This window comes from Sminthopsis crassicaudata, chromosome 1 (genome assembly GCF_048593235.1).
Source record: "Sminthopsis crassicaudata isolate SCR6 chromosome 1, ASM4859323v1, whole genome shotgun sequence".
In the NCBI taxonomy this organism is placed as follows: domain Eukaryota; kingdom Metazoa; phylum Chordata; class Mammalia; order Dasyuromorphia; family Dasyuridae; genus Sminthopsis; species Sminthopsis crassicaudata.
This window is the reverse complement of record NC_133617.1, coordinates 138,534,235-138,549,995: the sequence shown is the minus strand read 5'-3', so window position 1 is coordinate 138,549,995 and position 15,761 is coordinate 138,534,235. Positions and strand designations below refer to the sequence as shown.

The window sequence follows — 15,761 nt, the reverse complement described above, 5'->3', positions numbered from 1 at the left end:
TACCTTCTCTTTTGGATATCAACTACCATTTTAAAAATATACATTAGCATCTCAGAAATTTCTAAGACATTTAAAAATACATGGTCATACAATTCCCCATATCATTATTGTCATTTTCATTTTGTAATTTTTTTGTCCCTGAAATACTAGTTACACCAAATTCCTGAATTCATTATTTTTTTGAGTGCCAAATATAAACTAATCAGCATGTGTTTTTATTTTTTAAAGCAAATATTTACACAATCATTTTATACAGCAAAGGAAAATCCTTAGCCATAAATATCCAAAATCTGTGTTTAATAAAATTAGCTTGGAAGAAAACCTGGACAAAATTATAATTAATATAAACTTTAAGTACTATTAAAAGTGAAAGTGGAGAAAATCTCTTCAAGAGCTATCTGAATTTCTTCTTAAAGTTTTCCCAAGATTAATACCAATTAATATTTTTAAGGTATACTATTATTAAGACAGACTTTGATTTTAAGACATTTAATTTTCACAACAATCTTCTAAGGTAAACATATCTCCACTTCCCAGAAGATGTGAAGGGTAGAGTCAAGATTAGGACTATAGTCTTCATACTCCCAATGTAATACACCCATCCTTTGAATATGTCATATTATACACTCATATTTTATGGATCATGTTACATTTATTTACAATTTTGAATTGGACTTCATAAGTGAATACTTAGGTGGCTCTAGAAGATATTTGTTTAGGTATAGAACATACTTGAAAAAACAAATTCATCTTAAGAATTGTCATGCCAAATTTTTTTTTTTCTAAAAAGGTAGTAACCTTTTCAACGACTGCCACTCTTTTTATGTCAATATGGAACTAAAACGCTTATGCTCTTTTTTTATGCTTTTATGGCAAATTCTACATTTAAAAAGATATTTTGATGTAACATTGAGGTGTCAAATTCTAGGAACATCCCCTTTTTGAGAGGTAGTACTTAGTAAACAAAAAAAAAAAAAAAAAAAAAAAAAAACAAATGCAAATCTATTTACTTTTTTATTCCATGTGTAATGCTGAAAGTCAAAGAAATATAAATTCACCCCACTTTCTAATAGCTTCACCTCCCAAACATCTCCACTGATAACAAGAAAAAAAAAAAATCAAGATTTAAAGAAGTACTACCTGTAGAGAATGTGTGTAAATGTAAACAAACAGTACTTTTGAACACATTCATTAGTTTTTTTGGAGTTACTTCACACTTTCTTTAAAAAAGGTGCCCAAGTAAAACTGCATTAATTTCTTTTAAAAAATGGTTCAGATTATTGCAGCCTTACCTCAAGGCAGTTTCTATCCACTGTAACTTCCATTAAGCATTTCCCACTACTGGCAGATGATGAATAGAGACCCTGACTGGGGCGGCCAAAAAGATCCTCTTTTCTAGCATTTGGCTGTAATTTTAATAGAAACATTCTAGTTATGCTACACATTTAATTTAGTTAAAATTTAGACAAACCAAAAAGACTTTAGAACTGGCCTTTAGTTTCACCTGTAGTAGATGTGGCTGATCAGCCAAAGGAATGGCTTCAGCCAAAGGTACTTCAAAAGGATTTGGAGGTATACATCCAAGGAATGTCATGGAATCTGACCGTCGGAAAAATGGATGATTCTGCCCAGTTTCTGCAATAAGAGTATCATCATCTTTATCATTTAATGTAGCACCTAAACAGAAAGAAAAAAAGTTTTGTTTTTTAAAATGGATTTATTACCTGTACCTTTTAAAAATCAAATTTTATTTTAAATTTCTTGATCTTGTTAGGAAAGAAAAGTTCCACTTAGAAATAATAGACAACTAAATTCCAAAACTTTAGAAAATAAATAGTTACTACAAAGATCTGAGTCTTCAATATAAATTATTCAGACTCGACTAAGAAAGTTTTCAGTAGGCCTTTATAGGAACAATGGCAATGCCAAAAATTTTTTTTTACTTTTTTCTTCTAAAATTGCTATAATTCTCTCTCTTTAGAGGAGACAAGAAAGCATGTCTGACAACTTAAGATCTAAAATCTGAAAGAAATGGAAAAATTGCTCAGATGCTAAAAACCTTTACATGTGCCACCCTATTCCCTTTGTCCTTCAAAAAGAAAAAGTCAGAGGCAATTTATGCAAAAAAATTACCCAGGGAATACTGCTCATGGTATGTGTTTACATCTAATGTGGTATGCCCATGAAACAATACTGAAATAATGAATTGGGTGTTAACTACAAATATAGGAATATCCACAGTTGTTCTTACTCTCATTGGCAGAGAAAATTTCTAATCAAAGAGTTGATAATCAGAATTTCACAATAGTGAAACTCTTGGGCTAAAAATTATAGTTGAATGTACAGAAGTCATGATTCCCTGGCCATTTTAACTGTCATATAATTTATAATTATAACACAGTAAACTAAATTTGGATTTTTATACTTGGATATTTCTGTTCTTTTATATTTTTACTTCATTTATAAGATAGATTCACTAATGGAAGAGCTGTAAAGGAAAAGCTGGGAAATAAGGAATTTTTGAAAAATAGGACAAACTTCCATATTTAAAAAACAAAAACAAACAAAAAACCTCAATAAAAGTAAAAATACCCAAAAGGGGCATATAAGTAAGAAAATAGTTGGAAAAGAGCATGAAGAAAAGAGAAATTCCCACTCAGACAAAAAAATATGAAAGAATAATACTGAAGCAGTCATTTCTTGAAATAAATTAACGGGTTTTCTGTGCACTAACTTTGATTGGTGTCATCGTCATTTTCATGCTCTGAATCTTCATTGTCAATACCTAGTTCCAAGAGCTCCCGTGTCCTAAAAGAGAATGAGCCAGTCATTTAGCATGAACTTTTTTGGGCTGCATTAGCACCGGCTAATGCTGTGAAGTCACAGCAAGTAGAAAGGATTGGAAACATGACATTTAGAAAAAACTGAAGACCATCAAAACATGGGAAAAGAGTAACGACTTTAGGAAGTGACAAAAAGGCTAGTTTATAAGTTTGCTGATAGCATTTTGGTGGTTGGCTGGATTTTTTAAAAAAAAATTTTTTAGGGGATTTGTTTATTAACTTTAAAATATTTTCATTTATGATTTATATCATATCTACAAATTAGTTTGGTCACTCACTCAATGGACAAGTTGATTTAACTTTTTTTTTTTTTTAAAGGTAATTCCTCCCATAACTAGCAACTAATAACGAAATATTATTTAGTTCCAATTTATAATGATCCTTAAATTAGTTCCAAATCTTGAGAGTATATACTAGTCAACTATGAATACTAAAAACCTCATTCCTTCTTCTAAAACAATGGCACTGTACAAATCATAAAACTTTTGGGGGGGAAAAAAAAAAGCCTAAAAAAATTTCCTATATTTTCTATTAAAAAAAACCCCATCATTTTAATTTGAAGTATTAAAAAGGCAAGCAGTTGATTAAAGCTTTACAATGTTAAATTTTAAATTAGACATAGATAATAAAAGAGCCCACATATATTAGTTAGTAAGATTAGGTATGCTTAAACCTCAATCAAGTAATAAGGTATAACCTATCAAATGTACTTTTAAGTCTGTTGGATTTTACTTGTCTCAAAAGGGGTAAGAGTTTAAGTCTGATTTAATGTAAAACTGAAAATGCAAATCTTTCATTCTCCTTAGAAAACATGAATTATAAAATAAACAGTTGTCAACTTTGATATTCATATAGAAGTGTTATTTGACTAAAAGACGTTTATGAAAGACATGTTTAAAAGTAGGCTCCTAAAGATAATTGCATTGTGTAACTTCTTGCTAAGTTTTTAATAGCTCTACTCTGTGACTAAGGAGTGGAGACCAGGATAAGGGGAAAAAAAAATTATATATATATAAAGAATATGAGCTTTGTACTACTGGATAACAAAGAAGTAATAAATACTTGAGTATTTATGGAGGTAAAACCATAATATAATCACTTCAAACATCAAACTCAATACAGAATATAATATTGTTGGCTAATGTATTAGGTATGGAAGAAAGGAGTATGGTCCTGTACACAATCATAAATTGTTGTGTAGCCTGCTTTTTATGCAACTTTTCTCCAAGGTTTTTTTCTTTTTTGCTTGATTCTGTCTCCTGGTTCCAAAGTCTGATGACATGTAACTTTTAAGACTAAAGTAATTTACCTTTTACGTTCCAGTTGAGGTGTATCCAAAGTTGTCTGTTGATTCATTGCTTTAATCCAATAAATAAGGGCTTGAAAAACATATGCTACATGTTTCAGTGAGCAAACATCCAAAACAGGAAGAACATCAGAATGCTCATCATTATGAGATCGCATTAAAGAAAGGGCATAATTTAAGAAGTCGCCTCGAGCAGACATCATTCCTTGGCGGGCACTAAGTAAAGTGGCACGCCTATAGAAACAAAAATAAAACAACTGAAACAAAAAACTGTGAAATTATAAGGACCAAGTTTATCTACAAAGTAGATGTATCAGAAAGCAACACTCCCAGGTTCTTTGCAAAGATGGGAAAAGTTATGAGTCTAGAACATTGAATATAGTATCAAACTTTGGATATATTGATTAACTTTGATGGATAGTTTTGTATTCCTCATTTTTATTATATAAGGGACTGTCATCTGGCAGTAAAAGGAGAGATAAACTTGAAAATATAAATGATGTAAAAACGAAATAAATCAATAAAATTTACTCAGCAAAGAAAAATGTATATGTGATCCTGTCAGCACAATTAGACTTTTAAAAACACTTATTAATAACAAAAGAATATAAATATTTTCATGGCAAAGGCTTTTTGGTTTTGTACTCCAAAGAAAGAGCTTTCCTCAAACACAGTAGAGACATACTAGATACTTGTTGGAAATAAGTCATTCTATCTCTCTGAATCTGCTTCCTGATCTAGTAATGTCTATTTTTATGCCCAATGCTTATCACATAGTTAGCACTTAATATGTTTTTATTCATTGACAATATATATTTCCACATCTATCTATGAAGGAATTTTCAAGTGTCTATTGTAATGGATCTCATTCTGAAGGACACTGATGAACTGTAGAGTAAGAAGGTAACCAGGATGTGAAAGTTCCTGAGGGTAAACTGAAAAAGAAAAGCAAAACAAAACAAAACAAAACAAAAACAAACAAACACCAACCAAAAAATAAAAAAACCTTTAAGGCGGAAAAGAAAAGGGAAATTGATATAGTATGTGGGCAGGGAGGAAGAGAGATTGAATCAGGTCAACTTGAAGTAAAGAAATTATCCAAACACATGGGAAGGAGAAATTACTATCTACCTCTTTGGAGTAGATGGGATTATTCTTTCTCAGATATGGATTAGACAAGTGGCTTCTAATCCTCTATCTTGAGTACTGTGCTAATGACAAAAGAAAATATGTTCCTGCTCAAAAAGAAGATTGAGTATATTACATATTACAAAAGAGTTAAACCCTTCAAGTTAAGCTTTCAAGCTGTTGCTGTTGTTTAGTGCTTTCAAGTCTGGTGACCTCAGCTGTGGCTTGCTTGGCAAAGATGCTAGCTACTACTACCTACTGCACCAAGCCTGGAGTCAAGAGGACCTGAGCTCAAACTTATGTGAGACCATGGACAAGTCTTAACCCTGTCAGCCTCAGTTACTTCAGCTGTGAAAAGAGCTGGGAAAGTAGCATATTATTTTGCCAAGAAGAGCTGGAAACAACTGAGTAGCAGAAATTTTTTGGAAAAGAAAATGCCAAACCTGTATCTCTGCCCTGAAAACCAAGTGTTGTGCGTGACCGAAAAGCAAACACTCTAACCAGCAGTTGGTGGTATAGTTGCTAATATGCTGGGAGACATGAGTTCAAATACAGACTCAGACATGTGCCTTAGTTTCTTCCATTGGAAAATGGGGATAATAATAGCACTTCTCTCCTCCAAAGGATGTCAGAATGATTAAAAGAGAGAATAGCTATAAAAAGTGCTTAGCACAGTAGCCAACACATAATAGGTACTATATAAATGCTTATAAATCCACTTTATGAATATCTATTCTTTACTAAAGTTAAATTAAGTTCTATGATGGAAGGCAATGTTTGTGTCTTCTTATACTTTTTCTTTCTCTAATATTTGCATAATGTTTTGCACATAAAGTGCTTATTAGAAAAGTATGTTTATGAAAGATGCTCCTCAATTTAAGCACACTACTAAATAACAACTGATTCCATCCTTTTCTTCCCTTCTTTATTTCACTACAAAAATCATTACTAATATGGCTACAATCAACCATTTAATGCTGGCAAATATCCTTGCTAAGACAAATGAAAAACTGATGGAAGTTTAGGAGATAATTATATGTCGTTTTATTCTAACCCCATATTTTAACATTTTAAAGTAGCCAAATATTTGTTTTCTTGATTACAAGCAAATTTAGATTATTAAAAAAGAAAAGTTTGGAAATATTCTTAAATTCCTGCCTACAAAATTTTCTCTTTCAAAACTGGGGTGAACTTTAAAAAACAAAACAAAATTTCATACCGTCTGCCTTCCAGTGTTCTTAAACTGGCCTCCTCACGAGCAGTCATTCTTTCTCTCCTGGTTGAATTCTGAGAAGCATGAAGAGGATGGTTTGGATGCCCAGGATCACCAGCAGATGCTAATGCAGAACCATAACGCAACTGGGCTTCTGTAGAATCCATAATACTGACCATCCAATTCCATGTGGGAATCAGTTTTTCTTCTACATAATTCTGTTTTAAAAACAAACAACAAGATGATGATCCAATGAAATAAGACACAGTAAGGCTAATTCAAGAAATATATTTATAGTCTTGAGGACTGTTCTACATATTAAGTTAACCGAATAATATGCCTACTGACATTTTAATCATTTATAATGTCCTATCAATAATAAATGGTACAAAGATAATGTACATTTTAAGTTGATTCATACCTGTAAGTTTACTGCATCTTGATAAGTCAGTTTCACAGCTGCTGGGATCTGAGAGTATACAAGATGGTTGTATTTAGGAATAAGACCCATCAAGTCAGAGATCTGTCTGATGACAATGCTATATGCCCTTGCTAAACTGCTTGCAGATGTTAAGTAGCTGCTGGCATTGCTGGCTTCAAGAGCAGCTGCAGCAGCTGCAGCACTTGTACTGATGGTACCACTCCGGCGTAAGTTGGATGGATCAATATAAATCAAACCTGCTGAGCTGGCTAAAAGGAAAAAAAAAAAATCCATGATGAACTATCCATCTTTTGATAATTATCTTTTTCTTATTCTTTACACTGATATATAATATTAAAATTCCCACAACAAATCTATCTGTTATCAGTCCCAGAACATTCAATGAAGATACTGATTATATGCTGATTTCTGCCTTGTGAACAAAGAATACTATAAGCTATGAAAACAGATTTGGATTTTTGTTTTTTAAAACTCAAGCCATAACAAAACAAGTCACAACACAAACTATTCTAAGATTTCATTTTTCTCCCATAAAATAAAAATGTTTTAGTAAAAATTTATTTAATCACTAACTGGAAAATATAGCATTTAGACTTGCCTGCTGGTGCTGATGTACTGGAAGGAGTTGTGCTGGTAGTTCTCTGATTTTGAGTGTTGCGTACAGCCCACTGCATAGAGCGAGGTGCCTGGGCAGCACCATTAGCATGAGAACTATTTGTGGTTCTTTCCAGTGGTTCATCAAGCATAAAGGTTTCCTGCTCTATGTCATCACTCTGGCTACTGCTGCTGTCTGAATCACTGGAGTCATTGGACTGAGAATCATCTTCAGAAAAAAACGCTGGTACACTGCTGGCACCTAAATTTATTTAAAGAAAAATTTGTCCTGAATTTGTTGGTACTAAAATGTAATTATTTTATTATTACAGCATATTTACTTTTGAGAAAACATACATGTACAGCAGAATACGCAGAATGTGATCAGTGGTTTATAAAACCAATTTCTAATAAATGCTGATTATAAACTTTTTAAAGCTAATGAGAAAATAAGTCCATGTATGATTGGCAACATAAAATTGAAATACTGCTAAAATAACTTCCAATACTAAATAAGTAACCCATTTTATAGATAGTATAAATGAATCACTGTCACATAACTTAATCTAGTCCCTTGGCATCACTTAGAAGCCACATGATGTTCACAGGCAAGTCATGAGGCTTCCTCAAATCTTGACTCTTTATGTATAGAAAACAAGGGGGACAATATTTAGCTCTTTCTTTCAGGGAGCTGTAGGGAGAAAATCATTTTTGCAATTGCTAATGTATTATATAAATCTGAATTATTATTATCAAAAAAAAAAAAAATCGAGGAGAAAAATTATGTAAAGAATATGTGTGCCATTCACTGCCAGTGAGATAGAGGAAAAAAGGGCTGATTACCCTTAGGAAACTTTTGAAGGATATTACAGCCTATGTTCTTTACCTCATAAAAGAATAATGAGAAAATGGAATCAGTAATATAAATAATTAACAACATCAAAAACTGCGTTTAAATATTATGTATGATGACTACCATTAAGTAATCTTTAAAGGTGACTGAATTAGGGAGGAAGAAGAGAAAAAACTTCATTGGTACAATTCAGAGAAATAAAAATTTGACTAAGTATTTAACACAGTGTTACTCTTCATCACTAACTTTCCTAATTCTAGCACAAATTATATAGAATTAAGAGATCAGCATAAACCAAACATTAAAAGTTATCCTATTCAACTTTATTCACAAATGCTAAACTTCTTCCATTGGCTCAAATGCCCAATACAAGATCATGTTGCTATCACTTCCCCTATTCTATGACTCCCCCTTCAATAAATCAGTGCAATTGTCAGTTGTCAATTACCAGGCAATTTACTTATTTAAAACAACCCAAGTATTCTTAGAAAACATATGAGAGAGACTTCAATTGCGGTCTTTTCTGCCCCTACAAAATGTCCTATTCTCTTTAAAAAAGACTGTCTTTATAAAAACAACAAATGAGGGAGGTATGGGGAGAAATTTAACAAACACTAAAAATAATTAATAGTTTTAATAAGTGAGAGGTCTGGTGCTTTTCCCCCAATGAAAGAATAATGCTAATAAGATGCATCCGTAAGATTATCTTAACTCTTAAAATTAAGAATGGGGCTGGATCCTTCAAAACTACATCTAGTACTTATTTCAGATAGGAAATTTTCAGTATGATTTTGTATATATCCTTTAAGGAAATTTTTTTTTAAAAGGACTCAAATTAGCTGTTGTTGCCACAACAAAGCTGTTTTCAGTTTTCAGTGCACAGGAAAATTGATTTTCCAAATTAATCATTCTTGCCCACTCCCTAATATTCTTCCAAATTCCGTGGATAATATGGTAAAAGAATAAAAAAGTGATGAAAACAAGAAAATGATCATTAAAATGACTAAACATCTTTTCTTTGAACTTAAAAGAGCTCTTAGATGAATGTTAGTCCAATTAACAAAATTGTTTTTCAGAACAAACATTTTGCAGAAAAAAATCAAAGGCATCTTTCTCATTTTGGGATCTGATGTATTCTAAAACCAGTTAAATGTGCTCAGCATTAAAAAGGGGAAAAGGAGGTATGATGAAACAATATACCTGCTTCTGAACCTGCAGTAGCTGCAGTCACAACACTTCTTCTCCCACTAGCATTATCTTGATTGCTGTGATTACTCTCACTGTCACTTTCTGTTTCAGCGGCTGCTAATAAATCCAGTTCCATATCACTCCCTAATAATATTTTAAAGGAGAAATATCAGTTACTCTATGGAATCAAGTTAAAGACCAGGAGACACAGGAAAGAAAAAACATTAAGGGAAAAAGACAGTCATAGAAGATGGAAATATAAATTTAATAATACGCAACCACAAGCTCCAAGAAATTAGATATCAACAAAAACAAGAAATTGACCATAAATGTACATACATTCATACATGCATGTAACACTAATTTATATGAAGAACTATTTAAGGGCTTGTATTCAAGGTATTCCCAAGATCCTTTATTTTTATGCTCCCTATTCCAATAATTTCAACAAAATAATTCCATTTTTAAAGTGTTTTTCAAATATGAAATACATGGTCCCCCTCTCTCTCCCCACTCTACCACAATCACTACAGGGAAAATTCAACCAGTCTCATACCGTCTTCATCATGCTCATCATGCTGACCCTCTGCTTCAGCATTTTCTTCCCCATGTTCTTCTTGCTCGTCATGATGATCTTCTTCTCCAGCAACACCTTCCACAACTTCAACCTAAACACAAAATCTTATTTTTAGACAAATGATACCCATTATGAAAAAAAAAAAAAAAAGTCAACACTAATGTTCCTTTATAATAATTACTCAAATGAAAACACATTTCATGTAAAAAAAAATGAATTGTATAATAAAGTAGGTATGAAAGTATACCCTGCCACTAATACCTTTATTTCAGAAAGGGAAGGTCTTTCTAACTATATGAAAAATAGTTTTACAGTAACAAATTAAAATCAAGTTTAGTGGTATTTATCCTCAGTCAACACCTTCTTGAAAGGCACAGATGACCTAAAGATATCTAAATCAAAATAACTATTTTCTACCAAATCATGAATTAAGGATACAAGTATTCAACAATATATAGGATGGTTATGTCAGAAAGTTGAAGCTTAAACATTAGTCAAAAAGATAGCTGATTCATTTATGTGATTGCATATTACAAATGCTATCATATTAATAAACCATTAAAAATTAACAACTTAATCTTATAAAACAAAACAACCTCTTCCACATCTGCTGAAACAATGTCATCTTGCTCTTCATCTCTGCCTCGAACAGGTTGGGATTGACTAATACGTCTCTGTTGAGGATTTCTTATAATGTAAGACGACTGAGATTGACTAGAACTGCAAAGAATTAGAGAAGTTTAAATATATTGCTAATACAAATAGTTTACATTTCAAATAATTGTTTAAAAAACACATTAATTTCTTTGGGGTCATAAGAGAAAGATCATTAATAGCCCAGAAATATTTTTTATATATAATGTTTGTATATAAAGACTTCATTTTTAGTTAATAATCAATCTAGAAAGTTGACTTAAAATATAAAATCTTTATATTCAATATCTCAATAAAGGTTACTTCAAATACAATGTTTTAAATTCACAGAGCCAATAAATCCACACCATATGCCTTACATTAATCTGACCACAGAACTTGGCCAAAAATATATTGAAAGAATTAAAAAATAACAGCCAGAGTATAAAAACATTAAACATCCACACAAAATTGAAAGTATGGCTGTAGGGAAGTGAATAAGATATTTTTATACTGAAAAACTGTAAGACAACATTTAATTTCCTATTAAATATTTTGGAAAACAAATTAAATGTTAACAAAAACTTCCTAAAAAGTCCCTTGATAGAAGATACTAAGCTATTATTTTCTTTTTTATATTACTATACCAAACTAAAGCATAGTACCTGCATACAAAGATTTAATACTTGCTGATGGATTTGGGAAATGTTAAAGAACTTTGATGATTTGAAAATAAATATAAATATACATTTATAATCATCAGATAAAATTATATTCTTATAAAATCATAAAATTATAAGCTAATCTCAAAGTATTTTATTTTTATGGTGGGCAATCTCCCTTTTTTAAAATGGATATTAGATTTTCATAATCTTCAAGGTTGCACCTGCATACTTCTTAAGATAGTAGTTTTTTCAGTGATGGGACTTCTATTCTTAATGGAGATAATAGCATCTTAAGAAAAGATCTTGTGGGGCATCTAAGTGGTGCAGTAAATAGAGCACCAGCCTTGAATTCAGGAAGACCTGAGTTCAAATCTGGTCTCAGACACTTAACACTTCCTAGCTGTGTGACCCTGGGCAAGTCACTTAATCCCCAAAAAAAAAAAAAAAAAAAGGAAGGAAGGAAGGAAGGTAAAATCTTATGAGTTGCTAGGACAATTTACCACTAATGAGTCGTTCAGTTGTTAATCAAATGTGTCCAAGTCTTCCTTATCCCACTTGGGGTTTTGTTGACAAAGATACTGGAATGATTTACCATTTCCTTCTTTGGCTCAATTTAAAGGCAAGGAAACTGAGGCAAACAAGATTAAGTGACTTTCCTGGGCTCACATAGCAATTAAGTGTCTAAGGCCATTAAAGAAAAATGAACAACCTACCAGAAAACATATATTTTAATGTTTTAAATTAAATTTATTTTAAATTACTTTTTCTTAAAAGTAGTTTTTGAGACAACTAAAATGAATTGATCATTCATTAGTTAACCTTCCACTGACTAATAATAGAGCTGGTTTGGTCCTTAGAGGGAAGATTTTATCAAGCATCAGATTCTTAAAAGTCTCCATCTTTATCTTTAGATATTATACTACATTGGTATAGCTTTACCGATCTCAAGATCATAATACCACAATAAATTATGATATAATGATAGAATTATAAGGGAATACAAAAAAATGCACTATATTTTAGTGGCAAGTCGGAATAGATTGTGTTCAAGATATAATTGTAGCAGAAAAGAATCCCCAAGAGAAGATGGACTATTTCCCCTTCTTAAGGTTTTTATGATGTCTCCTAGATTTCCTTTCTTTTGCTGAACACTTTTTTGCTGGCTTCATTACTTACTCTATGCCTCTAAATTGTAAATGTTTTCCCAAATCTCTGTTCTGCAACTTCTTTTCATTTTTCTCAAAACTTTTTTGGGAAACCTTATCAATTCCCAATGCAGATAACTCAAATACCTGTATATTATATAGCCCAAAGTCTTCCCTGAGATTCATTCCTACATCATTAACTGCCTTAATGGACATTTTAAAATGGATGCCCCTGAAACACCTCAAATCTGATGTCTTAAAAAATTCAACTCCTCTCTTTAAAATTTTCCCATTTCCCAAGTTTCATAGTTCATTAAATTGTTTTCAAATTTTATCATTTCTACTTTCATATCTCTCAGACCTGAGCTCTTCTCTCAATTAAGTTATAGACTTTGGCTCATAATTAAGATCTCTAGTTTTACCGATTCTGCATATTGTTACAAAAATGATTTGCCTTTACTAGATATGTTTTTTCTTACTTCTCAAACTTAATAGGTCCCTGATAGATTTTATGATAAACTATAAAGTCCTCTATGTATTTATTTTTAAAACCCTCAAAATGAGTCCAGAATCTTTTTTTCCAAGTCTCATTATACACTGTTGCCTTAAGGACACTGTATGTTTTATCCAACTGGTATTTTTTCTTTTCCTAAAACAGTTTTTTTTATTTCCTGCTTCACAGCTTCCTCTCATCATCCCCTTGGTTAGAATGTATTCTCTTAGAGAGAAAGGTAGACCAGTACAGATAGACAGCAGCAAACCTGGAGTCAGGAAAACCTCAGACACAACTTGTATGCCACTGGCAAGGCAGTTCTAGTTTCTTTGACTATAAAATGGGGATAATAGAATCTCTCTAGACAGAATTGTTGCCAAGGTTAAAATGGGACACTATTTGTAAAAGCGCAAGCAAATATAAAGTATTTATTAATGCTAATTTCCCTTCCTTCTCCATTCCAAAACATTACTTCCTGTTCTTAATATCTAGTACCTTCCCACCCTGAATAAGGTACATTTTAAAAGCCCAGAGTATTCAAATACATACATGCTGTCATCTTTAAAAGAACATAAGCTCCTTCAGAGCTAGGGTTGTTTCATGATTTGTACTTGTACTTCTAGCTGCTAAAACAGTATCTGATAGATGATGGGAACTTGAAATAAATGCATATTGATTGCCACACAACTATATCAGTAAACCAATTTACTATCTTTGTACTAAGTATTTGGCATGACATTTTTCTTTTTCTAACAATTTCACCAAGAGTCTTTGAAAACAAAGTAATACAATGTTGTGAAACAATGTGCTGTTGATTGAAAATAATTGTGAAGAGCCATTTCATGTTTGTGCTTCAATTCTTTCTATGTCAAGTAGATCTGAAAGCTCTGGACTTAATGACGCTATCAGAATATTATTCTCCACTTTCATGGATAAAAATTGCCTGCAAAAACCAAAGACATTCTAGATGTAAAAGATGATTTTAAGATGATACTCAATGTAGAAGAGAAATAAATACTTTTGCCATTTAAACATACAAATTGTGATTACTGCAAACAAATCTGTAATATTTATATTGAGGATAATGTAAATTATTCCATCTGAAATTAGCACACACACACTAAATGATCGTTAAATGCAAGATTTTTAAAGATTTGCTCTTTCACGGACTTTACAAAAAAAAAAAAAAAAAAAAAAAAAACAAACAAAAAAAAAAACCAATAATAATAAATAAATAAATAATAATAAAAAAAAATCTGAAAGCCTAGTAATGTTGGATCCTTGAACAAGAAAGCCTTATGTAATTAGAAACAATTAAGGACAAAAATGCCTTTCATCATGAAAGATGAAGTAGAAAGTCAATCTTGGCAAACTAAGCACAAGATGGGTGGTTCCCTAAGAGTTATGGGAGAGAGGAGGAAAAAGCCAAACAACTTGATGGAACTAGTTAAAACCTTCTAGTGGCCAGGCAATATTAATGTGATATTTAAACACTGGAAAAGTTGACATTTTATTTGATAAAAATAGTGAGATGAGTGAGATCTAAACAACATGGCTCTAAGGAATGTACAAAAGATTAACATATACTCTCCTTATCTCTAGGGGGGAAAAAAAAAAGTAAGCTTTTGATACCTCCTTCAAACTCCACAGAATGCCCACAAAGTGATATTATCTGTGAATAATAGGGTGACTCAAGGTCATTGAACTATATAATCAGGAGCCTGCTAAAAGACAAATAAGCCCAGGGGCAGCTAGTTGGTGTAGTGGATAGAGCACCAGTCAGGAGCCCTGAGTTCAAATCTGACCTCAAGACACTTAACAATTAATTCCTGGCTGTGTGAGTTTGGGCAAGTCATTAAACCCAATTGCCTCAAAATACAAATAAACCCCATTTGGGTTTATCAATCAAGCAACTGGTACTTATTAAGCACTGGTTGGGATTACCAAGTCAAAAGAAAAACAGTACCTGCCCAATAAGATACTTCAAAAGTCATAAAGATGAGCAATGTAACATCACTTTGTAGGAACACTAAAAAGATCAGTTTGGTTAAACCTCAGTATGTATCAAAGGGCATGGTGTTTAGTAAGGTAGGGTGGAACTAGATTATTAAAGACTTTCAAGAGTCAAAGAGGCTTTATCTTTGGTTCTGAAGGTAACAGGAAATCCTGACTCTTATTTAAGCAGAAGAATGACAAGGTCACATCTTTGCTTTAGAGAAATATCACTCTGGCAGTGATGTGGATAATGGTATGTAATGGTGACAGACTTAAAGCATCAAGATGATTATCTTTGGACCATAATTCAGTTACTATGCTTTTATTTTCTTCTTCAAGTTCTTTCTGCTCTGCAACACTGAATAAGGAAGATTGTAATTGTTTGAGGCAGACAAAGATACATAAGTATCTTGGTATACAATACATATAGTGTATATCCAAGGTGAGGAGACACAGAAAAGGGAACACACATACCCACAATATCACTGAATTTATAAGGAACTGCTGAACAAATATATGTGGCTACTTCATCTTTCTTTCTCTTGGCAGTCATATAGTCTATTTAAGCCAATAGTTTTCAAGACCTATGTGTTATGAATAATTCATGATGACACATGGGATTTGGAAGACTGCTGCTGGCACCAAGCTACTGTGATAGTGAGAACAAGCACCAGAAATGAAATTTA

At 32.0% G+C, this 15,761-nt stretch overlaps 1 protein-coding gene across 7 annotated transcripts in view; it reads right to left on the bottom strand.

Moving 5' to 3' along the window:
• Nucleotides 1-15,761, bottom strand: part of UBR5 (ubiquitin protein ligase E3 component n-recognin 5) — a 147,763-nt gene that overhangs the window by 17,962 nt on the left and 114,040 nt on the right. For 5 of the 7 annotated variants that reach the window (XM_074267798.1, XM_074267834.1, XM_074267815.1 and 2 more), the window contains 10 exons: nucleotides 10,741-10,864; nucleotides 10,124-10,235; nucleotides 9,580-9,711; nucleotides 7,527-7,788; nucleotides 6,912-7,176; nucleotides 6,497-6,708; nucleotides 4,153-4,383; nucleotides 2,735-2,808; nucleotides 1,505-1,677; nucleotides 1,293-1,406 (listed from right to left, as the gene is read on the bottom strand). In XM_074267798.1, coding sequence (XP_074123899.1) covers nucleotides 1,293-1,406; nucleotides 1,505-1,677; nucleotides 2,735-2,808; nucleotides 4,153-4,383; nucleotides 6,497-6,708; nucleotides 6,912-7,176; nucleotides 7,527-7,788; nucleotides 9,580-9,711; nucleotides 10,124-10,235; nucleotides 10,741-10,864 — 1,699 coding nt within the window. Of the gene's footprint in view, nucleotides 1-1,292; nucleotides 1,407-1,504; nucleotides 1,678-2,734; nucleotides 2,809-4,152; nucleotides 4,384-6,496; nucleotides 6,709-6,911; nucleotides 7,181-7,526; nucleotides 7,789-9,579; nucleotides 9,712-10,123; nucleotides 10,236-10,740; nucleotides 10,865-15,761 lie in introns of all 7 variants that reach the window. The other 2 variants (XM_074267806.1, XM_074267829.1) reach the window with 1 other exon arrangement.